General features: G+C 34.0%; 3 protein-coding genes across 3 annotated transcripts; 1 reads left to right on the forward strand and 2 right to left on the reverse strand.

The window, feature by feature from the left end:
* Nucleotides 1-528: 528 nt before the first annotated feature.
* On the reverse strand, nucleotides 529-5,399 carry LOC141685549 (uncharacterized). Its single transcript, XM_074490643.1, has 7 exons — nucleotides 5,261-5,399; nucleotides 5,113-5,153; nucleotides 3,848-3,905; nucleotides 2,288-2,381; nucleotides 1,252-1,336; nucleotides 1,103-1,168; nucleotides 529-760 (listed from the first exon to the last, which is right to left on the reverse strand). Exons 1-7 carry the CDS (start codon nucleotides 5,349-5,351, stop codon nucleotides 647-649), a joined length of 549 nt encoding a protein of 182 aa, XP_074346744.1. The 5' UTR covers nucleotides 5,352-5,399; the 3' UTR covers nucleotides 529-646.
* Nucleotides 5,400-6,141: 742 nt separating this feature from the next.
* On the forward strand, nucleotides 6,142-10,130 carry LOC141683397 (B2 protein-like). The gene is made up of 6 exons (XM_074488103.1): nucleotides 6,142-6,330; nucleotides 7,167-7,729; nucleotides 8,755-8,855; nucleotides 9,368-9,451; nucleotides 9,533-9,643; nucleotides 9,738-10,130. The coding sequence occupies exons 2-6, from the start codon at nucleotides 7,168-7,170 to the stop codon at nucleotides 9,780-9,782; spliced, it is 903 nt and encodes a 300-aa protein (XP_074344204.1). The 5' UTR covers nucleotides 6,142-6,330; nucleotide 7,167; the 3' UTR covers nucleotides 9,783-10,130.
* A 274-nt stretch (nucleotides 10,131-10,404) lies between these two features.
* Nucleotides 10,405-12,387, reverse strand: LOC141683396 (pentatricopeptide repeat-containing protein At5g56310-like). The gene has a single exon (XM_074488102.1). It carries the CDS (start codon nucleotides 12,318-12,320, stop codon nucleotides 10,908-10,910), a length of 1,413 nt encoding a protein of 470 aa, XP_074344203.1. The 5' UTR covers nucleotides 12,321-12,387; the 3' UTR covers nucleotides 10,405-10,907.
* Nucleotides 12,388-26,091: the final 13,704 nt, after the last annotated feature.

Consider the following 26,091-nt stretch of genomic DNA (forward strand, 5'->3'; position numbering starts at 1 on the left):
TTAATAATTCTGACATTGTAGTACTGTGATCAATTTCAACCTCATTTTGTACATGTCCAAATGAGCCAGTCAGGGAGATGCTAAATTCATTTGTATGACCACTGTTAACGTAATGATTCTAATGAAACCCCTCTAAGAAGTCGAGATTCATTTTGTATACTCCCCATAAATGCAATACTGTGCTCTTTAACTCTGCAAGTATGCTGTGGGGGCATGAAAACGATCATTAAGGCGGTGTCCTGAACATTGGCCGTAGTTCACAGCTTCAGAAGACTACTCATATATCATTGTGTTGGTAGTAGCTCTAAAATATCTAGTCACTTTGCCAATTTGAATGTGCATTCATTTTTTCAAAAGTTGATTTAGGAGTGTTTCTTGCTTATTGGTATTCTATCTTTCTTCTTGTCACTAAAGAAAGCATCTCCATTTGTATCTCTTACACACGGAAGCATTACGAGAGAATACGAATCAAACTTCAAATAGAAAAAGAAAAGTATCAACAAAGATGAACACAAACTGCTACAGCAGTATAAGTACAACATTGCATCTGACCATTAAAAAACCATTATATCCATACAAAGAATCATGTAGTTGGCTAAAAGAGATAGGAAGTTGATCAAAGTAAGTACAGAGGTAAGCTGACAAACTACCTTGGCCTGTAAACAGGCGTTACCCTCCTTCGAACGGTATCCTGAATCTCTTCTACAGACAAAAGAGAAGCCTCACTATCAAAATTGTTCATCTCCATTTGCTGATGCAACTGCAACAAAAATATCTATTTATTTTTGACAAGGAATCAGGAACAAAAGCGAGTAACAGCTCAAAAGCAAAACAAATATATGATTTGTTTGAAAGAAAGATTTTGCATTAACTAAATCTTGTATTAGGACTATAAACAGGTAAAAATATTCGACACGCAACTCGACATCATTGATTACTGTTCACAGACTTGCATACTAGAGGACAAAATATTTCTACTAGCCTATTCACAAGTATATTTATAGAGATGATTTCTGCCTTGATTCAACTATTATGCGACGATACTATTAATGTCAGAAAGTTACGCAACACCTAAATCTGTATTGGATAAATATGCCCTTACCTTTTCAAGAATCATAGACTGGTCGTCCAGATGATAGCTGCGCATCTGCTTAAGCATTTCCAGTTGCTGCAACAAGGTTTAGCAAAGACTTTTAGATCATTAACTTTGATACCAATATTTGAAACTTAGTTTGAAGTAATGATTGGTACCAATTCATGCAACTTTTTCTGCATTTGCAATTTTTCAGCAAATTTATCTGGTCCAAGTTCAGCTTCTTCACACGCTATCTCTTCCCTGAAATTTTTAAAAATTTCATGTCAATAACCCTGCACAAGCATAATCATAAATTTATGAGGTGCGGGTGTTTATTATAGAAATTGGCGATACTTTCAAGTTATTATCATTAAACTTATCCCTAATTTTGTCTTCTTAAGTTCTCATTCTGTTGGTTTGTGGTTTAGATTGTTAGACTTGGCAGCTAAGTCACTTGTTGTAAATGTGGGTGTAGGTTTCTAAACCTTGCATTAGATATTTAAGAGCTAACAAGGAATTGCAATGTCAAGGGCATAAGATTGCGAAAGAAAGGCTGCCGAAAATGACACAGGTTTCTGTCAAGGAAACTAAATTAGTTTTTTCGGCTAATTTAGTTTCCTTGATGGAGAGGGAGAGAGAGAGAGAGAGAGAGAGAGAGAGAGAGAGAGAGAGGGAGGGAGGGAGGGAGGGAGGGGGCAATCCTCTCCTACATCGAACTGCGCGTTTATCCTATTCATAAGCAATAATAGCTAAAACAAAAAGTAAATATAATATCATATTATTATGGGGGCAAGGAGGGGGATTTTTGACAAGTAAAATACTTCATCCTTAATGTTGTATAAAACAAACTAAACTATAATGCATAAATGTTAAGGCGTTAATTAGGGCCTCTTTAGAAATTTTACTTTTTGACAATTCCGCCCTACCTCTTTTAGAAATGTAAGGGTTTTAAAGTGAAAACTCGTCGGTGGGAGAAACTAAAGGTATCTGCACAAGATGTTCAGAAGATCGATTGCTAGAATAAGAATTACGGAGGAGAATTCCATCTATGGTAATCTCAGTCTTGACCATGTAGTCAGTATATCTTTTTTTTGGAGCTCATGTTGTATTAGTCCTACTATGAACATATATAAACTTTCGAGGTCTACACATTACAAAGACATGAAAGTCACACAGATAACCCAAACAAGGAAAGAGAGTACCAAAGCTTACTTTGCAACAAATTCATAAAAGTGAATCATCAGATCCTGATCATTTTCATAGGCCAAGTTAACCTTTCCCAAGCAAGCAAGACCAAACCTTGGGTCTGAAGTCAGAGGGAGAAAAGGAGAAGAATTAATTCAAGCAAGGTTGTCTCTATAATTTAGTAGACATACAATATACTATAGCATGTTACTAACTTTAAGTGAAAATGACGAGACAATCATCAAACACTTTAGCATTTTACTAGCTTTCAAGTGAAAACCACAAGGTAATCATCTGTTGTTGCTCATTTTCTCCAGAATACTAATCCACGGCTGATTAATTTATTAATTCTTAGTTAAAGGGTGACTTTGATCTACAGGCAAAACAGAAAATAGAAATCACCAATTATGTTCTTTCACTATAAATATAATAAAAATTGATTAAGCAAGTAGGAGAAAATTCAAACAGTGCATCCTCATGAAACATATCTGGTATCAGTAAAAATGCGAGGTAGACATATTTATGCAGATTAAAGTAACTTAAAGCCCTTGCAACCGGGCCCTTCTTTTATTCCTTTTTTGGGTTTTTAAAAAGCTAGTGAATTGGTGGTGAAGTGCTTATATTAGCTTCTGAGTCCATGATTAAAGCTGGATAACAGTTTATGCACAACTAAGCAAGAATCTAGATTATTCACAACTTCAGTGGTGGTTCTGTAGTCAGCTACTCAGCTTCTTAGAAGCAACATGTGAATTGCTTCTGTTACTATGTTTCCGTTTGGGGAATTTTAAAATAAGTAACTTATGACTTAAATTGAATAAGTGACTGATAAGTGATAAGTTGATAAATACTTATAAGTTATACAAGTGTTTGGATAATTTAACTTATAAGTCAGATTTATTTTGATTTAAATAAACTAAAATAAATAATTTTTAAATATAATTATCTTCATTCTTATATTTTAAGTTAGATTAACATTTAAAAAAATATATTTTAAAAATAAAATTGATAAAAAATCAAAAATCAAAAATAAGTTGAGAAAAAGTACGTCATTACTAACATTCAACTTATCAGCTTATAAGTTATAAATTCAACTTATAAGTTGGGTTGACAAACACTCGTCAATAAGTTGTTGCGGGCTTATAAGTCAATAAGCCGACTTAATCGATTTGCCAAACAGGTATATGTTAAACCTTTATAATATTTAATATAGAAAAACAAAGGTGAAAGATTATAACAAACATGACTATCTATTTAGCAGGCACAATATAAAAATAATAAATAAATTATTATTTTGAAAATTCAGAAACGCAATTTTTTATGAGTATCGACAGCCTTCTATCGTGAAGGCTAAAGTTTTGCTTTTTTTTTGCCAGTTGCCACATACTTGTTTTTTAGCTTATTGAGAAGCAGAGTCAGATAATAACAGATCACAGCTTTTGCTGTAGTAAATTAGATTCTAAAGATAAGCTGAGGGATATATAATTGGGTTTTAAGGTGTGGCCTTCACAAGAATATTCTTCATAAATGATATCAACAACTAGAATGAACTGCCTCATATACAGGAGGTGTTTCAGAGGAAAGAGTTACCAATTCCCATATCAACAAGTATTTCCTCCTGAATTGCAGTGGTAACAGCAACAGCTTCCTGCATAAATTAGTTCTAATTAATACGCTAGTTCAAATTATTTACAAGCCATACAGCAGCATCAAATTCGAACAGAAAGTGATTTGCTTTGCTCTTGTATTTATTACTTTATTGTATGCAAACTTGCAAAGCCATTGGTCCTTAAAGAAATTTGATGATGAAATGTGTAGGGACATGATTATGTGGTAACCTGAAGATTTTAAAGTTAGAGGATTGAAAAAAGTTAATAACGCTTAATTGTAATTTGCAAATGTTTTGTTGTTACTATAAAAACTTATAGTAGCACGTGTATGGACATGATAATGCAGATTGATCTCTAGTATTGTCTTTGGTTTCAAAATATGATGTCAAGCATTATGAGCCTAGAAGATTGCAGAAAGCCTGAGATTGAACAACAGAATATGAGCTTGATCCAAAAAATGAGCCAAATGCTATACAATTTCGTGCAAAAATAACCAAGGCAACTCTTTAATTATTTCTAAGCTAAATTGGATTCACCAATTATCGAACTCACTAAACCAGCTGAGTGCTTTGCACTTAATAATAAAGCGGCTTAACCAGTCAACTGCATCCTGGTTCTAGCAGCCAAACGTTACAAAAAACAAAAAATTTCAAGACTACAAAGGCTGGATACATGTTGCTCAAATTATAGTGCGGGTCTATGAATACAGAGAATTCACTATCCACTATTCAGCGATGAGATGCACCGCTTTTTATATGCTTCAGACCACAATTGCAAGTTGTTTTTAACTAACTAAACTAATTCAAGCTCAGTTATTACAAGAACTACATATAAGCAAAGTTGCAAGTTCCCACTTCGCAAGTTAAAACTCTGAACAGCAAAATCTGATAGCAAAGTTTGAGTTTGCACAAGAACTACAACAATCACTTTGACAAACTGGGAAAAAAAATCAAGAATACAATAAAAACCCGAAGAAAATCAATTTTTTTCCTACTCAATTAGCAAAATGGTAAAAGTAAAGTAATGTGATTAGGTGAACAGTTTCAAAAGCAACAAACTTTACTCACTTGAATATCAGTCACTATATAGCACAAAAATACATATATACATACATACATACATATAATACTAGTCAAACTCTAAAAGTGAAGCTAATATTAGACTAAAAACAACAAAGGGAACAAAGTAACTGCAGAGAAACAAAAAAGAAAAGAAGTATAATTAAAAAATAAAAAAAAAAGTTGCCTGATTATCCAAAACAGCATCTGCGATTCGCTTCTTAACATCTGGAAAATGAAAAAACAATTAAATGTTTAATGAAATATTTAGCAAAGAATTAGAAAAAAAGTAATATTCTTGAGAATGAAAATGTAGAAATGATAAAGAAAGTAACCGGGTTGAGAGATGAGAAAAGAGAATCTGTGGAAGAGTTCAAGTAGCTGCTCTTTTGACAATATCTCCGGCGACATTTCCGCCTTCCACATCCCCCCTCTGCTGCACACTCTCCTATCCACCCAACCTGTTGGCTTTTATAATTTTCCGATTTTTATTTAATTAAAAAAATTAGGACAAGTAAAATTAAATTATATTTTACTCTATTAAATTAAATAAAATATAAATTGTCGGAATAAAAATATATTTTTTAATTAAAATTTGGTAGAGATTTCAAAAACGGTAATGTTAGGTATCCCAAATATTTTTTCCAAAAAATTCACCAAATAACTTACTGATATTAATTCGTGGGATTATTATTAAGAAGGTTGTCTAATATTCATATGACACATTAGATTTGAGGAATTTTTTGATGTAAAAATTTAGGGTCTTTAACATTTTCCGTTCAAAAATTCAAAAACTGATATCCGATTGTAATTCAGAAAAAATTTAGGAAAATGAAAAAACTCCACCCCATCCCAATCACCCATAAATAGAGTTTTTAATATTAGGCCCGACCCAAAAAAATTTGGATAAAAGTCATGCTATAATATTATAAAATCTTGTTGTCGAGTTTTTAAAAAGAAAGAAAATTATAAAAAAGGTAAGATATATTCATCCAGTTTTTGCTAAAAAAAATTGAAATAAAATTATGTCAAATATATATTAATCATCTGTTGATTTCATTCATTTTAAAAATTCAGGAGTGTAAAATGAAATTATTTTACTTTCCTTTCTATTAAAGTTTGATTTTTGATTTTGTTATTGAATTTAATCCCAAGTAGGAGGGCATTTGTGTAAAAAAGGACACCAACCGCAATAAATCCCAAAAACACACACACATACACACACTCATTCCTGCTCACATCTTCTCTGGCATATCAATAAAAACATCATCCACTTTCCCTACACAATACTTACTAGGACCATATAGACACACACTTTCTCTTTCTATATCATTTGTGATCTAGGTTCAATACAACCCAATTTCAACTTTAATTTCTCTTTATTTTATTGCTCAATTTGTTTCAGGTCAGTTTAATTCATCAATTATTACTTAATTTAACCTAGATCTTGAACTTTCTTTTGTATTATATCTCTGTAATTGTTTGATTATGTTTTGTTTTTGTTGATTCTTTGCTTAATTAATGATTATGCTCCTTTTTAGGTAATTTTTATATGTGTTCTGTATGTGTGTGTGTTGTTGAGTTTTGTTGCAAATTCTGTTACAATCTTTTGGGTGTTTTGTTCAGATATTAGTGTTAAAATTGTAAATTAAGTGCTGGATTTCTCGAAACTTTTTGGTCCGTAGTATAGCAATATTTAGTTACTTCTAGATTCTGTTTGCTAAATCGACTTGTTAGTCAAAATTGTATAATTGGTATGTTGTCAGTTGTCACCAGTATGTTTGTTAACTTTTTTCAGAAGTCGAAATTATAGAATAATTGGTATGTAAGTAGGAAGAAGGTATTAATCATCAAATGCAAAGTATTGCAAGTTTGTTGTTTGATCTGACAAAAATTAATATTGTTCTTAATTCTCATCGTATGTAGCTTTAGAGTTCTAGTATTTTTTTGTGTTTATGACTCTTGAGTTTGTTTTTCTGTTTGTTTTTTCGAATAACTAGTATTATCTTCTTTCGAGAGGACTTGGATTAGTCAAATTAATCTAGTTTGGCCATTGTTAAGTTATCTCGTGTTATTTTCTGCATCCTCGAAAATTGATAGGCTTCCTAGCCCCTTACCCACCACAAGAGAGATATATTAATAAAGGAACAGGATTATAGAGAGAGGAGTGTTTTCTATCTTAACTGATTCTTTGCTCAAAATGTTTTTTGTTCGATTTACCTTATGCTAATCATTGTGCAGGATGGAGAACTTGAGTAGCTTCTGGCAGTTGGGTGATGAGCTCCGAGGATTGCAAGTCTCTGATGAACACAAGTGGTCGCTGGCTGCTTCAAAATTGGCTGAGCAGACTCGTTCCAAAGTTGAAAGAAGGAACAATCTTGATCTTTATAACGGATCAACTGAAACAAGGCCACGGGATAATCTTGGGTTGCAGGAAGATAATAGATATGGAAGCCTAAACCTTAACATGCTAAACATGGAAATGAAAATGAATGAAAGCTTTGCCAAAACTTCTATGGTAAATGGCATATACAATAAAAACCCGGTCTTTCAGAAAAACAATCTTAATAACATTGGTAATATGAATGTTACAAAGTACAACGTTAACAACAATAAAAAAGACAGCATGAACGGTGGTAACCACGGCAATAACTTTGAGAGTGCTAATCCAAATAATGCTGTTGACAAGAGGTTTAAGACTTTACCTGCTGCTGAGACACTCCCAAGAAATGAAATTCTTGGTGGATACATATTTGTCTGTAACAATGACACAATGCAGGAGGATTTGAAGCGTCAGCTATTTGGTAACTCTTTGTTGTCTACTTCAGTGATTTAATTGATTGTTTAGATTTATTCTTGAATTTCTTCTACTTTCTTTGGTTGAGCAACTTGAGTTAAACTCTATCATGGGCATTTTATTAGCAGCCCAGTTAATGTGAGCTCACGTCCATTATTAAATAGCTTTTCGTCTTATAAAGAATTGCACTGGTTGTTGATTTGACTTGGATGAACCATGTTTCTCTAGGGCACTAGCTAACTAGTAATGTCTGTAGTTCTACTAGCAAAAATGCAAGTTTGGCACATCGTACTAATATAATTCACGCACACACACGTATATATAAATTGAAGAACAGCAGGACTTGTATATCTTTTAGTTTTTTTATAATGTTTTGAACTTGATCCTCTACTTTTTCCAGTACAAGGTAATTTTTTTTTTCATGTCATAAATGCCAAGCGAAATATATTTGCACCGTAGGTCGCTTGAATTGTTTGGTATTTTTTTTAATATCAGTTTCACAGAATGTTAACTCAGAATTTTTATTATTCTTGTCCTTGTATATTATTTCTATGTTATTAACTTACATAAGTTCTATCATTGAGACCTTTAGCAGTTGACCCAAGTAAAATGTGAACTTCTTATATAAAAAGTGTGAAATGTATTTTATGATTTCCCTTTGTTAATTACTTCATTGTTAGATATTTGACTATTCCACAGATATTAAGATGCATTTAAAGATTACTTAAAAATCATATTCGTGGATGCTTCGTTCACACAGTAAATTATACATTATGAACTTTTATTTAAAAAGGAATCATGAAATGTATTAGTTCAAATCTTCTTTGATGTAGTTTATATTATTAAATTCTCTTACAAAACTGATTTCAATCACTGTAGTTGAGAATCATCAGGTATTGTTTTGGATGTACCTTGCATGGAATTTAAGACCATTGACTAAGAACTCAAAGTTCCGCAATATTCTGATTAATAGAAAGTACTGTCTTGCTATTGTCTGCACCACTTTTGCATATTAACTGATGTTTTTTTCAGGCCTACCACCAAGATACAGGGACTCTGTTCGTGCAATAACACCTGGCTTACCTCTGTTCCTTTACAACTACACCACTCACCAGTTGCACGGTATTTTCGAGGTAATCTCGAGTTCAAACATCTATTTGTTTGATGTAGGTGGAAGTTTGGGTATTTTACCTAACTGCAATTTCTTTAACCCTTTTGGTGTTACTTCTTACTTAATGAGAATATGTTCTACTTATAGGCAAAAGTAAAATTTATACTTGAATCTTTTAGGATTGTTTGGGTATTTTACCCAAATTTGCACTTTCATCTTCCCCACTTTCTAAAATCCTTACCTGGTTTTTAACATCTTAACCTAGTTTGATAGTGTAATCAGGGGCTATGTGAATGGGATGAAACTCAAATGTCTAGAATGAGCTAACTTACAGGTTGCCCAAACAGGCTCTTAACCTTTAACCAAACAGGCTTTTAACCTTTAATAACCCATTTAGGATTCTTTTAGTTTCCCTTTACGAAAAAAGTTTCTGCAAAGGTCCTATGTCTTGTACTGATTAAATTGTATCTGCATCTCGTGTTTGTTGTGTGGGGATTTTCTTAGCACATGTACCTTTAACTTTTCTTCGCACAGGCTTCGGGTTTTGGCGGTTCCAACATTGATGCTACTGCATGGGAAGATAAAAAGTGCAAAGGTGAATCGAGGTTTCCTGCGCAAGTAAGTGATGAATGCCATAATTTTTTTACAGATGAGTGTTCTGCACCTCTTAACCTAAAGTACTTCTATCCTTTGTAACAGGTTAGGATCCGTATTAGAAAAATCTGCAAGGCGCTGGAGGAAGATGCTTTTAGGCCTGTTTTGCATCACTATGATGGCCCGAAATTCCGGCTTGAGCTTTCAGTCCCAGAGGTCGGTCAAAACTCGTAGTTACTGATTCTTTTTTTAAAATGTTTACTCGGGCTCTCATTTTTAAAAGTAATAGTTCTTATTTTTGGTTCTGCAGACACTAGACTTGCTTGATCTCTGTGAACAAGCTGGTGATGTTTAGAAGTGCTGACATGAAGAACATCCAACATAAGCAATGGTGTTGTAGTAATGTGAATGTATTAGGTTTCATGTTTGCCCGTGTCCCTTAATAGATCTTTACCGTAAAGCGCAAGCTTAGAGGTTAAGTCTGCTTTGATCGGTTTGAGCTATAAAATGAGCCAAATAATATATGTAGCGGTGTGTGCGCGAGTGTGATGCAAGTTGATTTTCACACTATTATATAGCAGTACATTTTGAAGACACTCAAGGTGAAGGACCAATATGTAATATGGTGAAAGTGTCAAAAGATGTCCAAAACATTGATGTGTTTCAGATTGTATTTTGAATGAGAATTGAACTTTAGACTGTATCTTGTGTTATTTGTTGTCTAAGTTATCATTGTGTGCTATGCGGGTTTTAACACGGCTGAATAATTGTAGAAAGTTCTCTTGATTGAGAAACCTAAACTAGGAGATCTCATCATTTCGTGTTCATATCTCCATGATGTTCAAGTTAAAGAAGTTATAATCTGAAGTGCCCAAAAAGACAATACTAGCCATCCTTGTTTTCAAGTCTTACAGAGCGACTAAAGCACAGAATTATCAACGATCCTGAACCAAACGCAGGATGGCTACTTCTGAAACCAATTATGTTTTAATCTTTGTAACTCGTGATCTTTCACAAATATATAAGAACGAGAAAGATAAAAGATCCGAGTGAAATAAATTGTACCGTTTAGACTTTTAATCGATCTCAATACAGTATGTGTTATCTTGTTTGGATTTATAAGCTTTCATTGATTGATGGAGCTCAGAAAAAGTTCATATTTTTAGATCAGTTCTACCAAGTTTTGGTATTGCATCTTGAAGCATGACACTCACAGGAAGATGAGATTCAGGTATAAAAGGCTAGTGTTCTTCACATAATTAGGTTCTGTTTAAGCCGGTGTATTTCTGGAGACTTGTCAGCTAAATTCAGACAGTGTCAACACAATCCTTCAGCTTTTTGTTGCTAAAAGAAAATAAGTCTTATTCCCTGTAAATGCATTGAACTTTGACTACTTCGTTCATCAGAAGTCACAGCTTGTTGTATTAGTCAGAAAGTATTAGTGGTGTAATATGCTAGAGGATACACGGAGATGCATCAATTAATCATCCCCACTGATAAGACTCAAACCAGGAGTTTTCATTGAACTCTCCTTTTTCATCACTTTCCTTAGCCTTGAAACATCAGTCCATTGGCCAACTTCTGCATACATGTTAGATAAAACAACATAAACCCCATGGTTATGAGGATCCAAAGCAAGAATTTCCTTAACTACACGTTCAGCAATCTCAATATTTCCATGATTTTTACAAGCACTCAACAGGGCTCCCCAGATCATCACATCCGCATTCCATCTCATTCTCCTTATAACTTCCTCGGCCTCCATTAGCTTTCCAGCCCTCCCAAGAAGATTAACCAAGCATCCATAATGCTCTATCCTTGGCTCAATCGCATACACTATACTCATCGACTCAAACATCTCTCGACCAAAATCAAGCAATCCAGCATGGCAACAGGCAGACAAAACCCCAACAAATGTAATATCATTCGGAACAACACCCTTTTCTTCAAGTTCACCAAATAGACTTATTGCTTCTTTAGCATATCCATGAGCTGCCAAGCCACATATCATCGCATTCCAAGTTGCAATATTCTTCTCCAACATACCATCAAAACACTTCCAAGCCAACAATATTGCTCCATTCTTAGCATACATATTGACCAAAGCCGTTCCGAGAATCACCCCCACTTCAACCCCTCTCTCCTCCATATAAACATGAACCTTCTCTCCAAAATCCAAACACCCCGATTGAGCACAAGCCGACAACACAGAAGCCAATGTAGCACCATTAGGCTCAACCTTATCCTCAACCATCTGATCAAAAAGCGCCAATGCCTCATTAGCACAACGATTCTGAGCATACCCGCAAACCATCGTAGTCCAAATACTCAAACTCCTCACAGAAACTTCATCAAACAACTTACGGGCACCCGCCAAATCACCCAAAACAGTGTACCCCCTAATCAACCCATTCAAAACATGCAAATCAAAATCAAACCCATGTTTCAAAACATGGGTATGCACCTGCACACAACACTCAGCTCTCCGTAACTTCGAACACGCCTTCAAAACAAACGGAAACGTGTGTTTCCCAGGCAAAACCCCCATCCTCTGCATTTTCTTATAACGATTTAAAGCATCAATTGGACTAGTACTATTAGCATGGGCTCTAATGAGAGTGTTCCACATATATGAATTGGGTTGATGAGTATTATTAAAGATCTTGATAGCATAATTTAGGTTCCCAGAAAGAGCGCAGAATGAAAGTAATCTGCTGGCTGCAAAGTTGTCGAAAATGCGAGCGGAGACGATCATTTGGGCGTGGATTTGGAGGATTTGATTGAAGGAAGTGCATTGATCTGCCAGTAGAGAGAGGCTAGGAGAGTGTGAAGTGGAGGTAGAAGGTGTAGATTGAGAGAGTTTTTTGAACAAGTGTGTTTTTAGCGGGAACATGTGGTGCTGCTGCTGTGTTCTGCTCCCGGAAATTCAAACAAGTACAATCTTAATCTCCACCATTCAATTTTTTAAGACTAATCATCCCAAAATTTTGGCTGAATCTCATTCACTTCAGTTTTAATATTTTAAACTAAAACAGTTTGTACCCCAAAGTTTAGAAACACAGTCAATAAGCATCCTTTTAACATTTATGACGTTAAGTCAGACGTTAACGTTATTATCAGAGGGGTAATTCTGGTAATATATATTTTCAAAAAAATTATGCAAACGTAAATTACAGTCTGCATCCCATATTTTCTCTTTAATATCATTTTAGGTCTATAACTTTAAATTATAACAGTTTGCATCCCACAATTATTTTAAACAAATAAACAAATTTATCTAAAATAATTCAATTTTCTTTTTCCAAGTTTATATAATTTAAAATGAAATATAATAAGTCGAATTATAATATTCTCTCTATCCCACCCATTTTCTTTACATTGGAATATGAGAGCTCGACACACATTTTAAAACTCTTATGAAATATAGTTGCCTCATTTTTTTTAAATTCTTTTCTTCCAAATAAAAATTTAATGTTAAATTTTTTATAAAGAAACGAAAATTTTAAAAATCAATTATGGTACTATAATTTGTAGTAGCCTCAATTATGAGACGGATGGAGTATTATATTAAGAAAAAATAGTAAATAATCATTAGCTAAATAAAATAAGCGTAACGAGAATAATTAAAGATAGTCTGATCCTAATACTTGAAAATTAATTTAAACGGACAAGATTATATAATATTATATGATATCTACTTGTACAATACTTAAAATATATACTTAAATTCATAAATAACTTATGCTTTTATAATTTGTAAATTTTATAAATAAAGTAATATCGTATTATAAAATTCTTAATTATCTTTCTCTCTATTTTCTTTCTGATTTCAGTTATATTATAATTGTGAAAACAACACTGAATTAATTATAATTTTATGAGTTTCGTGTAAGTTATAAAATTTTATAAATTGACTTTTAGAATTTAATATACAACAAATATAGTAAAGATTCCGCGTTAAAAAATTATATAAACTAGACCAAATTAACTAATGGTCCAGTTTTAAAATCCTAATTTGAACATAAAAAATAATATGACTCGATTTATTTTTTGATAATTTGTAATTACCATTATTTTTTGATAACTGAATTATAAAACTTTAGGATGTAAAGTAAGATTTGAGGAAAATTCTAGGATGCAAACTGAAATATAAAAATATTACCAAAAATGCCCTTCTGAAAATTAACGTTAACGTCTGGCTTAACGACAAAACTACCAAAGGGATGCAAAAAGTCACCTTTTTTTAAGTTTAGGATGCAAACTATTAAGGTTAAAAGTAATAGTACCAAAGTGAGATTCAGCCAAAGTTTTGGGATGTAAAGTGCTAATTAGTCTTTAATTTAAGCATAGTTAAAACTTTAAATTATTTTGTTTATTAAAATAATATATTTTTCATGATAGAAATCCTTATTATATTACGATGAGATGAAAATTGGGAACTAAATTAAGTGAATTTTTCATAGATATACTAAAAGAAGAAAACTTTTGCAAAAATAATTACAGTTTTTAAAAGTATTTGCATTTCTAGGTACAAAGAACAATTTATTTTGCATAAATACTACGATAACAAAAAAGAAGGGAAAAAAAGGACTTCAGCCGCTGTTGACCAATTTCTTCTTCATCAACAATCTGCAACTTTCTTTATTATCAACAAACATCTTCGTTTCTTTCACATCAATAATCATCAACGATTGCTTTGATTGCTTACAAACTCATTGAAGAAAATTACACAAATCAATTGACAATTGTTTTGTTCTTCATCATCAAAATCGAAAGTCAAACTACTTCTCCAAATTTCTTTTAAATCGGAAATCAGGTAACATAAACCCACCGAAGTGGTATCAAATTTGTAGATCTGCTTGTTTCTATGATAAAAGATTGAAAATAAAATTAAAGATTGATTTTGAACATTTCTTTTTTTTCAGTTGTATAAGACGTTGCTGGGATTTAATCTCTTTAAAAATAATTATGTTTTTAAATTAGAATTTTGTTTCATATGAAGTTGCTATTGTCCAAATTACTTATGTCAAAGAATTGGTTTATTGAGTTGCTAGCTTGTATAACTGCTTGGAGAATTTTAAAAAATCAAGTAAACAAAGTAGATTGGTTTATGGTTGCGAGAGCCTCATCCAGGCCCTTTGATTTTAGGAGTTTTAGTTTGCATTTGAAGTGTCGCATCATTTACGTATAAAGTCGCTATATTGCAGAAATTTTGAAAAATAAGAGCAAATAAGTGCATTGATTTATGGTTGCAACAACCTCATGCTGAAGTCCTTTCATTTTACGAAAGTCGTATTGCAAAAAACGTGTCTGATTATGTAATATTTGCGTTGCTAAGTTACAGAGTTCTTAAAAAATAAGTCAAAATGATGCATGAGTTTATGATTATGACAATCTTATGTAAAAGTCCTTTCATTTTATGAGAATCCGTTGCAAAAGACGTGTCAAATCATGTAATGTATTCACTTTCTAGGTTTTAGAATTTTTCAATAATATGTCAAAATAGTTTACTAGTTGATGGTTACAGAAAGTACATAAAAGCCTACTTTCATCAGTTTACTACTTTTCGGTTGCAATATACATGTCAAACCATGTAACACATTTACTTGCCAGACCGCTTGCTCTGTTTTCATTTTAGAAGTTTTCGATTGTGATTGATGTGTCCCACTATGGAGTGTATTCAGTTCCTAGTTTCCATAATTTTAAAAAATAATGTCAAAATCGTACATGAGTTTAACGGTCGTCAAACCCACACTAAATTTTGTTTTCATTTTAACAGTTTCCGTCTGCGATGAACCTATCCAAGCATGTCTTGTATTGAGTTTCTGTTTGGGTGTCCAATCATGTCTTGTATTATATTAATAGTTTTCGCAATTTTTCAATTTCGTGCGACAGTCGTGGAATAATTTTTGACATTCGAAAGCCTTACCCGCCTCTAATTTTTTGAATGTAGTAATTTGAGGTTATTATTGAGGTGTCCAAGTTTGTCTTGAATTTAGTTGCCAACTTTCGTAATTTTTCAACTACTTGTCAAAGTCCTGGAATAATTTTAAAGCTTACTTTGGAATAATTTTAAAGCTTACTTTGCTTGAATTTTGTGCGACTTTGTTGCGTTTGAAGTGTCAAATCATGTCATAACTTGAGTTTCTAATGTGCGTAATTTTTATTTTTTTTGTCGAATAATGTCATAACTTAAGTTTCTAGTGTGCATAATTTTTAATTTTTTTGTTAAAACTCGGGACATAATGGTTTGTATATATAGTTGCAATCTGGTACTCGGGATTTCAAAATAACAACTTGCTCTGGTTGAATTTTAATTAAATTTAGTTGCATTTGACGTGTCAAATCATGTCATGATTTGAGTTTCTAGTGTGCATCATTTTAACTTTTCTTGTCAAAATGCAGTTGTATTTTTAGGCTTTCTAAAAAAACACCTTGCTCAGCTTGATTTCAGCTGAATTTATTTACATTTGACATGTCAAATCTTGTCAGGACTTGAGTTGCTAATGTGCCTAATATTATATTATTTTTTGTCAGAGCCATGTGTACTTTTAGGAAGGCTTTCTAAAACAACAATACTATACTTGATTTAATAAAATTATAGTTGCATTTGAAGTGTCGAGTCATGTCATCACTTAAGTTTCTAGTGTAGTTTCGCAATATTTTTTTGTAACACTCATGGATTAGTTTTGTACATAATCAGGACAAAAAAAATCCTCATATTCAGGAGAATCTTTATCAGAAAATTGTCTCGGTTATGGGAGAGAGAGAGAGAGAGGAGTTAGTGGAGAAGAAGGTGGTGAAGGTGGAAGAGCTGCAGATAATGTCGTACTTAAAAGCAACCGTGTTGGAAGGTTTGAGGCACCATCCACCTGGTCACTTTTTGTTGGCATATTCGGTGATTGAGGAGGTGGAGTTTGATGGTTATTTGATTCCTAAGAATACTGTGGTAAATTTTTATGTTGGTGGAGATGGTAAGGGATGGTGAGGTGTGGAAAGATCCGATAGAGATTCGGCCAGAGAGATTCTTGACTAGGAATGGAGGAGAAGAGGGGCTTGATATAACATGTAGTAGGGAGATAAAGATGATGTCTTTTGGTACAGGAAGGAGGATATGTCTTCGTTACACATTTGCATTACAAGTTTTGAATATATCGTTATTGTAAAACCTTATATAACCATTTATGCAACATTAATAAAAAATGTAAACCCTTATGCAACCTCATAAGCAAGTTGATGACCTAGTTACAAGAAAAGTAGAAAAACTTTTAAAAAATATATGAATTTAACCCTATATGCAACCATTTATGCAACATAACCAAACAAATATGCAACCCTTTATGCAACACTATTTAAAATATAACCCCATATGAAACCTAATATGAAAATTAATTAACTAGGTTTAACAACCCAAACAACCCTAAATGCAACATAACTACACACCCAAAGAAAAGTAGAAAAAAACTAAATAATATATTACATGTAAACCTATATGCAAACCTTTATGCAACATAAACCTGTATGCAAACCCTAATTTGTCCCCTAATCCCGGGGGAACGGGTTTATTCTAAAAACCCTGGAACGGTGAACCCCAAAGGTTAACCGGATTAACCTAAAGAAGGGAAACCGGCTTCAAATTAGAGGTTTAGGCTCCAGGGTTTAGGGCCAGACCCTAAACCCTAATTTGTCACTTAATCCCGGGGGAACGAGTTAACCCGGAGGAACGGATTTTTCTAAAAACTTTGGAACGGTGAACCCCAAAGGTTAACCGGATCGACCCAATGGGGGAAACCGGCTTCAAATTAGAGGTTTAGGCTCTATGATTTAGGGTATTTCCTGAACCCTAAACCTTAATTTGTCACTTAATCTCGGGGGAACGGGTTTACCTGGGGGGACGAGTTTATTCTAAATTTTTTGGAATGGTGAACCCAAAATTTTTGGAATGGTGAACCCCAAAGGTTAACCGGATAGACCCAAAGGGGGGAAACCAGCTCCAAATTAAAGGTTTAGGCTCTTGGGTTAATCCTGGGAGAACGGGTTTATTCTAAAAACCCTGTAACGGTGAACCTTAAAGGTTAACCGGATCAACCCAAAGGGGGGAAACCAGATTGAAATTAGAGGTTTAGGCTCCAGGGTTTAGGGGCTGAAGGCCCTGAATTCTAAACCCTAATTTGTCACTTAATCTCGGGGGAACGAGTTTATTCTAAAAACTCTAGAATGTTGAACCCCAAAGGTTAACCAGATCGATCTAAAGGTGGGAAACCGACTTTAAATTAAAGGTTTGAACTCCAAGATTTAGAGCCTGAAGGCCTTAAACCTTTAACCCTAAAACCTAATTTGTCCCTTAATCCTAGGGGAACGAGTTTATTCTAAAAACCCTGGAATGGTGAATCCCAAAAGTTTACTAGATCACCCCAAGGGGGGGGGAATCAACTTCAAATTAGAGGTTTAGGCTCCAGTGTTTAGGGCCTAAAGGCCCTAAGCTTTAAACCCTAATTTGTCCCTTAATCCCGGGGAAACGAGTTTATTCTAAAAACCCTGGAACGATTAACCCCAAAGGATAATCGGATCGACCCAAGGGGGGAAACAGGTTTCAAACTAGTTGCAACTAATGAAGAAGGCCTAACGTTGCAAACTACTATGCAAACTAGTATGCAACTAATGTTGCAACTTACAACTAGTTGCAACCCTTTATGCAACTTATCCAAACTAGTTTCTAAATCTACTATGAAACCCTTAGTACTATGCAAACTAGTATGCAACTAAAGTTGCAATTTACAACTAGTTGCAACCTACTATGCAACCCTTTATTCATTTACAACTAGTTGCAACTCTTTATTAAGTTGTTTGATAATCAATTTTGTATCCTTTATTGTATTTCTTGAGTCTGTAAAAATGTTAGAAGATTAGACTGGAGGATTTTTCTATAAACAGATTCAAGCTAAATAATAAACTCTGGAAGAAGATCAAACCATGATCATGCCTCAGAGAAAAGTGTAAAAGCTTGGAATTGAATAAATCTGTTCTATAAAAAATGCTCTAAGTCAAGATATCGACAAGTCACAGATCAAGTTATATCGAGAAGTTGTTCGAGAAGTCCAGAATGAGTTGTTGAGAAGTCCAAAATGGCTTGTAGAGAAGTCTCAGAGATATCGACAAGTCAAATGAAGATGCAGAGAACTGGAGATATTGGAAAGTCATATCTGCATGTAGGGAACTCAGAGATATCGATAAATCAAATGAAGATATGAAGAATTGGAGATATCGACAAGTCAATCTCTCATATAGAGATCTCAGAGATACCGAAAAGTCAAAATGTGTATATAGAGATATCAGAGATATCAATAAGTCATTTCTCATGTAGAGATCTCAGACATATCGAAAAGTCATTTCACATGCAAGAATCTAGAGTCCTGGACAAGTCAAGTATACCTATAGAGAACTTAAAGAGCTCGATAAGTCATTATACTTATCGAGATGTCACTTCTCTATAGAATAAACTGGAGATCTCGACATGCCTCTCAAATACAGTATACAGACAAGGTAAAGATTCAAGATTATTAATCAAAAAATGATCTATCAACTGGATTGAAAAGTCTACAAAGTAGCTAAGAGAATACAAGATCAAGGGCCAAGATTAACCGGACAAAGGATGGTCATAGACCTGCAAGATTCTGCACAGATTTGCTAAGCTAGAAATGGAAATATAAATTTTTTGCTTTTGAAAGCAGTTTAGTATATTTTAGTGCAAGTCTTGTAAACCCGTGCTGCTAGTCTATAAAACATGCACTGGTCATTAGTTCACAAGTAAAAAACAGATCTAGATTTTCTTGTATTCTCTCAAGATAGAAACCGAGTTCTTATTTTCTTAAGTACATAAAATTTGTAGCAAGAAAAACTTAATTAATACAAATTAAGTGAGTTTTGAAAATATAGTGCTTGTTGATTATTTCTGTAAACACAATATCTTTGCAAAATCTAAATTGCTTTGTTCGTCTAAAAACCAAATAAATTTAAAAATGCTAAAATATCCAAGAAACACATTCACCCCCTTCCTCTGTGTTACATTCAATATCTAACAAGTGGTATCAGAGAAAAATATGAAAGTAAACAGATAAAGATCTTCAAAGAATGAGTGCACAAAAGATAAACAATATCATGATACCAGCCTATGATAAAATCAAATATATACTTTGGAAGAAAAAGATGATGTTGTTCATAAGGATGGCCAATCCCATATATATCCAGATTCTCAAGAATGGCCCCTTTATCCCCATGAAAAGGGTTGATGAATCTACTGATGGAGACATGGTCATTCCAGCTCATTTTACTCCTAAAGGCCCTTCAAAATACACAGAGCCCGAAATGGGAAAGATCTCCCTGAACAGTGGCCTGCAACTATTCTGATAGAGTCACTTGAAAATGTTATGCACAACAATATTGTCAACTGTGACACAGCCAAATAGATTTGGGAGAAGATTGAAATTCTGTGTGAAGGTACAGAGGAAGTAAGATCAAATCAAAGGAGAATACTGGTGTCTCAATATGAGGGTTTTATGGCCAGGCCTAAAGAAGGAATTACTGAAGTTTTAGAAAGATTCAACAGATTGATAAATGACTCATAATTTATTGATAAATATTGTGAATCTAAGGAGGTTAACCTGATGTTTTTTCTTGCCCTTCCTGACCACATTGAACAAAAAATATCTGTTATTAGAGAAGGAAGAGACTTGAGCAGCTGGAAGTTTTATATGGGATCTTGAAAACATATGAGCTTGAAATGTTACAAAGAAAACCATTGAAGGCAAACCAAGGACATGTAGTTGATGGATCCAGTGCCTTGGTGGTCAATGACAGTGAAACAAGTGAAGATGAACAAGATGCTCAAATTCCAGCCATTTATGCTGTTGAGCAAAAGAACAAGGGACTTCAAAAATAAGTTTTTTGCACGAGGAAGATGAATACTACACCCTTGATGAGCTAGATGAGATGGATTAATCAATGGCTTATCTGGCTAGAAAATTCTCTAACATCAGGGTTAAAAAGGCAAGATTTTTCAAGAGCAAGGGATAGTCCTCAAATAGCAACAACTGGAAACCAAAAACTCAGTTTAACTCGGCTAGCAAAGGTGGCTACAAAACAGGATCTATTGACAGATCAAAAATAAGGTGCTTTAACTGTGATTAGTTGGGCCACTTTGCAACTGAGTGCAGGAAGTCAAAGAAAGTGAAGAAGGATAAAGCATATCTTGAATTAAAAGCAAAGTATGAAACTCTCTTGAAGAAACAACATGGAAAGGTTTACATAGCTGAAGGCAAGAGTTGCGATGAAGATGATGAGAATGAAAAATTTAGCAATTAAGCACTTATGGCTCTTGAGCAAGGAGAACCATCCTCATCAAAATTAGAGGTACCAATCTAACTACCATTGATTTAATTACAAGCTAATATAAAGAAACTGTTAAAAAGATGGGTTTAGAGATGTTTCATATCCACACAAGCATGGTGGCAGCTACTGAGGAGGTTAGTAGACTGTCAAAGACAAATCAGAAGCTTGAGATTGAAAAGCAGGAATTAGAGCTGCATCTTGTTGAGCTTGAAACATTCAAGCAAGAAAATGAATATCTGAAAAACAAGCTCAAGTGTGCAGGTGAAATTGAAGTCTTTCAGAAATGCATCTCAGTTGGTTGGACAATGCCATGAGAAGAACAAACCATGTGCTAATATAGTTATAGGTTTGGACTATGATGCCTTGAACAATAACAAGAAAAATGAAGGTGACAAAGGAAAGGCAATTGCAGATCAAGATGTCCCAGTTATGCTGAGAAAAGTTGATGCACCTTTGTTCAAGGCATGTGAAGTCAATTTCAGTGAGTTTGAGTTGGTCATCAAACAAGAATTTGCAGATGAAGACAATGAGAAGAAAAATGAAGAAACCACTACTACTGCTGAAATTAAAAAAAAATCCCATGGTCAATCAAGTTTCTAAGACACCAATCAAGGAAATCAAGACTGAGAATATAGGAAAGAAGAATAAGGACACAAATGGGAAAATTAGAGTGAAGAAGAGTAATAACTTTGCATTTGTTGCAGATGCTCCCAGGAAATAATGTCAAAAGTGTGGCTCAACTAATCCTCTAACTCACCTTTGTAAAAAGGCTGTTAGTGAGCCAAAAGTGGGAGCATGAAAATATAATGAAGTAAAGGCTGAAGATCTCTATTCCTTATGTGACAAATTTGATTGCATTCCTTGAAATATGAAAGTAATGACTAGCTGTCATAAACTGAGAATAGATCTTAATGAAGTTAACCTTGGATCTATAGTTATAAAGGAAAATGCAAATCAATCATTGCACACTGTTCCTTCTGAATCATCAAATTCTACTTCTGCAACTTCTGTTAAAAAGAAGAAAGTACCCAATACTGCTTGGGTAGCTAAACACACTTAATCCTTATTGTGTGCAGGTTCAAATAAAGAGAGTCATATGGATCATTGACAGTGGATGCTCCATACATATGATAGGTGATAAAGCCCTGCTATCACAATTTGAGGAGATGGTTGGCCCATTGGTGACTTTTGGAGATAACAACAAAGGATTCACAATGGGATATGGCAAGTTAATTTCTGGGAATGTTATCATTAATGATGTAGTACTGGTAGCTGGTCTTGAAGTAAATATCCTAAGTGTCAGTCACTTCACAGATAGAGGATTTAAAGTTTTATTTGACAAAGGAGACTGCTCAATTATCAGCAAAAAGACTGGTAAAGTTGCTTTGAAAGGAGCAAGGAAAGGAAGCTTGTTTATTGCAGGTCTATACTCAGCAAATAAGGATGGTATATGTTGCTTCTATACCAAGGCATCCATTGAGCAAAGCAAATTGTGGCACAAGAAACTTTCTCACCTGAATTACAAAGCAATTAATACCTTAGTGAAAAAGGAATTAGTGAGAGACATTCCAAATCTGGAATTTGCTCAGGATGAAATTTGTGAGGCTTGTCAAAAAGGAAAAATGAAAAGGTCGGGTCACAAAAGCAAAACTGTGAATTCCATAAGTGCCCCATTGCAACTTATTCACATGTACCAGTTTGGACCAGTTAATGTCTTATCTATTTCTAGAAAGAAATATGCACTTGTGATGGTGGATGACTACTGAAGGTACACATGTGTAGAGTTTATGCATTCAAATGATGAAACTACACACATCATTATTGAACACATCAAGAAGATTGAGAAGCAGGCTGAAGATCAAAATTTTATGAAAAGATTGAGGAGTGACAATGGCACATAATTCAGGAATGCAATTTCAAATGAATTCTGCAAAGACAAGGGTATTGTTCAAGAGTTCTCAGTAGTAAGGACACCTCAAAAAAATAGGGTAGTTGAAAGGAAGAATAGAACCCTAGTTGAGGCTGCTAGAACAATGTTGCAAGATGCCAATTTGCCAATAAGTTTTTGGGAAGAATCTTTCAACATTGCATGCTACACTCAAAACAAATATCTCATGAACAAAAATCTTGCCAAGTCACCTTACTCAATTTTGTCAAAAAGAAGCCTACTGTGAAGCATCTGCATGTGTTTGGAAGCAAGTATTTATGCTAAAAGACAACTCTGAATATGTGGAAAAATTTGACTCTAAAATTTTTGAAGCAATTTTTTCGGGATATTTATTGGATAGAACTGCCTACAGAGTTTATGTGCTTGAACAAAAGAAAATTATGGAAAGCACAGATGTGACCTTTGCTGATCACAAGTGTCCAGGCTTGGAGTGTCTTGATGAAAATGAAGTTGAAGCCCTTAAGTTTGAAAATCTAAACATTGATAGTAATTATGAAGATGAATCTGAGATCAACACAAACAATAGAATGAATAGAGAGTCAATTGAGCAAGTAAATCATAAAGATGAAAACTCATCTCATACACATGAGTTTGATGGCATAAACTCAGGGGGAGAAAAATGAGAAAGTTCTGCAAGTCATGCCAATGGTGAATAAAATGCAGAAAATTCAATTCAACAAAATCACACTAGTAAATGGGATATGAGTCACACAAAAGATGCAATTATTGGTGATCCAAATGTTGGAGCGAGGACTAGAAGTGCAACTGTAAATGAATGTCTACATGCATGCTTTCTTTCACAAATTGAGCCTAAGAAAACTGAGAAAGCTCTACTTGATCCTGACTGGATATCTGCCATGCAAGAAGAGCTAAATCAATTTGAGAGAAACAAAGTTTGAAAGTTGGTTCCTGCCCCAAAGAACATAAGCATAATTGGAACAAGTGGGTTTACAGGAACAAAATGGATGAAAATGGAATTATAACAAGAAACAAAGTAAGGCTGGTTGCAAAAGGCTACTCGCAAGAAGAAGGAATTGATTATGATGAAACTTTTTCTCCATTTACAAGACTTGAAACAATAAGGATCTTTCTTGCAATTACTGTACACTAAAATTTTAAAGTGTATCAAATGGATGTAAAGAGTGCATTTCTTGATGGTAAGTTGAAAGAAGAAGTTTATGTGCAACAGACACATGGCTTTGAAGATCCAGAATTTCCAGATTTTGTTTATCAACTGCTAAAGGCTCTCTATGGTTGAAGCAAACACCTAGAGCTTGGTATGACACACTATCAGAATTTCTGCTAAAACATGGATTCACTAGAGGAACAATTGACAAGACTCTATTCTATAAGCATGTTAGGTCACACTTTCACTGTAGAGGGGGTGAATACAGTGTTTATTACAATCAAATCAAACTTCAAGAACTTATGTAACAGAAAACAAACTTTATTGAAACAATAAACTCTGTTACAATCTGGAACTGTTATCTCTCAGTGATGAACAAAATATCACGAGAGCTGCTAGGGTTATAGTAAATAATATTCTCGATAATGATAACACTTCTAGTGTAAACCCTATGTCTGTGTTTATATACTACACAGTTACAAGATAATCGCTAATTGATATGGAATATAATTCTGCTTCCTAATATATATTAATCAGATATCTTCTATTCCAAGTATTCCATTCTTTACGGAATTCCTTCTTCATGCATATCTCTTCTTATGTTTATCTTGATCTTCTTAACTTCAATCAGCTACTGTCCTTATCTGATCATCCTTCAGCACTTAAGTTCTGATATCTATCTCCTGATAACATAAGTACTGATATCCCTTAAGTTCTGACTTCCAGTATAAGTACTGATCAGTTAAGTACTGATTTGTTCTGTTCAAATAAGATCTAAAATCTAAACATAAAACATATTAGCCATGATATTATCAAATATATCTAACAATCTCCCCCAACTTGTAAATTAGCAAAATATACAAGTTTAACAGATATTTGATGATGTCAAAAACATTAAGTACAAATGCATGAGAAATAGACAAGATAACTACAACTTACAGTCCTTAAAGCTTTTACCAATTCAACTTCTGATAACAACTTTGGTCTGTATACACATCAGAATTTTAAGTAGTTGTAGATCTTTGACTTGGCTTCATCATTTTCTGATCTCTCTGATGTCAGGAGTTGTTCTGAGATAATTCTTCAACAAACATTTCTCAGCATATCTGAGTTCATCAATCATTCTCCGTTTGACATCTTTAAGCTCTGCAGTATCTTCACCAGTTTGAAATATTGCAGCTCTGAGATCATTAATCTTTGCTTTTCTCAACTCCCGATCTAGTCTTATAACATAAGCTTTGTTAGACTCTAGATTGAATTCAAGCCCCTTAATACCAAGATATGTTCTGATCTGTGCAGTATTAGGCTTCATATCAACAATATCCCCATTGTGATCTCTGTACTTTGGAACATATCTGCTGTCAGACTTAACAGAATAAAGCCTTTTCTGTCTCTGAATCTGTTCTTTTAAGTAGTTTGCAGCAGTCTCTGTTATTCTGTCATCCACTTGAAGTAAGAAAAGTACATGCTCCAATTCTTCAAAATACTTCAAAGGAATGGCATTTTGTCTTATATGATAAACCCTACCATCTGTCATGAAATACAACATGATGTATTCTTTCAAGTAGGTATGGTAAACCATCTGTACAGATTCTAGTTGATTCAATCTCTCAGGAGTTGCTCCAATACCTGGTTCACTCAAGGAAGTTGGATCATCAGTAGTGTTGTGTACTCTTCTTTCATCAGCACTTCCCAATCCAGTTTTATCTCTAGCTTCCTTTCCAGTAACTACTCTTGCTTCAAAACCACTTGGAGTAGTCTTCAAAGATTGAGTCTGTTTTGCTTTAGTGAATCCTGGTAGGAGTGTTTTAGATTTATTTTCTGATATCAAGTTAACTTGAGCACTGTCAGAGGTTACTTGCTTCTTCTGAATATCAGAACTTACAATTTCTTGACTCTGAACAACTTGAGCCATGTCAGAGGTTGTTTTAAGAACTTTTCTTGAAGTCAGAGCAAGATCATCTTTTCCATCAGTAATTTCTTCTTCCTCAGGAGGTACATAAGGCTTGATAGGTTCACCAACCTTTTCTTTACCCTTGGATCTATCTGTGGTTGTGATCTAGCCAAAGTTTCTTCAGTATGTATCCTTTCTTTGATCACAATGCCTTTAGGTTTTGGAAGTAACTTTTTACCAGAAGCTTCAGATTTAGATGTGACTTTCTCTAATTTAAGTCTGGCTTCTTCTTCCTTTAAACTTTCCAA

This window comes from Apium graveolens, chromosome 9, assembly GCF_009905375.1.
Source record: "Apium graveolens cultivar Ventura chromosome 9, ASM990537v1, whole genome shotgun sequence".
Taxonomy (NCBI): domain Eukaryota; kingdom Viridiplantae; phylum Streptophyta; class Magnoliopsida; order Apiales; family Apiaceae; genus Apium; species Apium graveolens.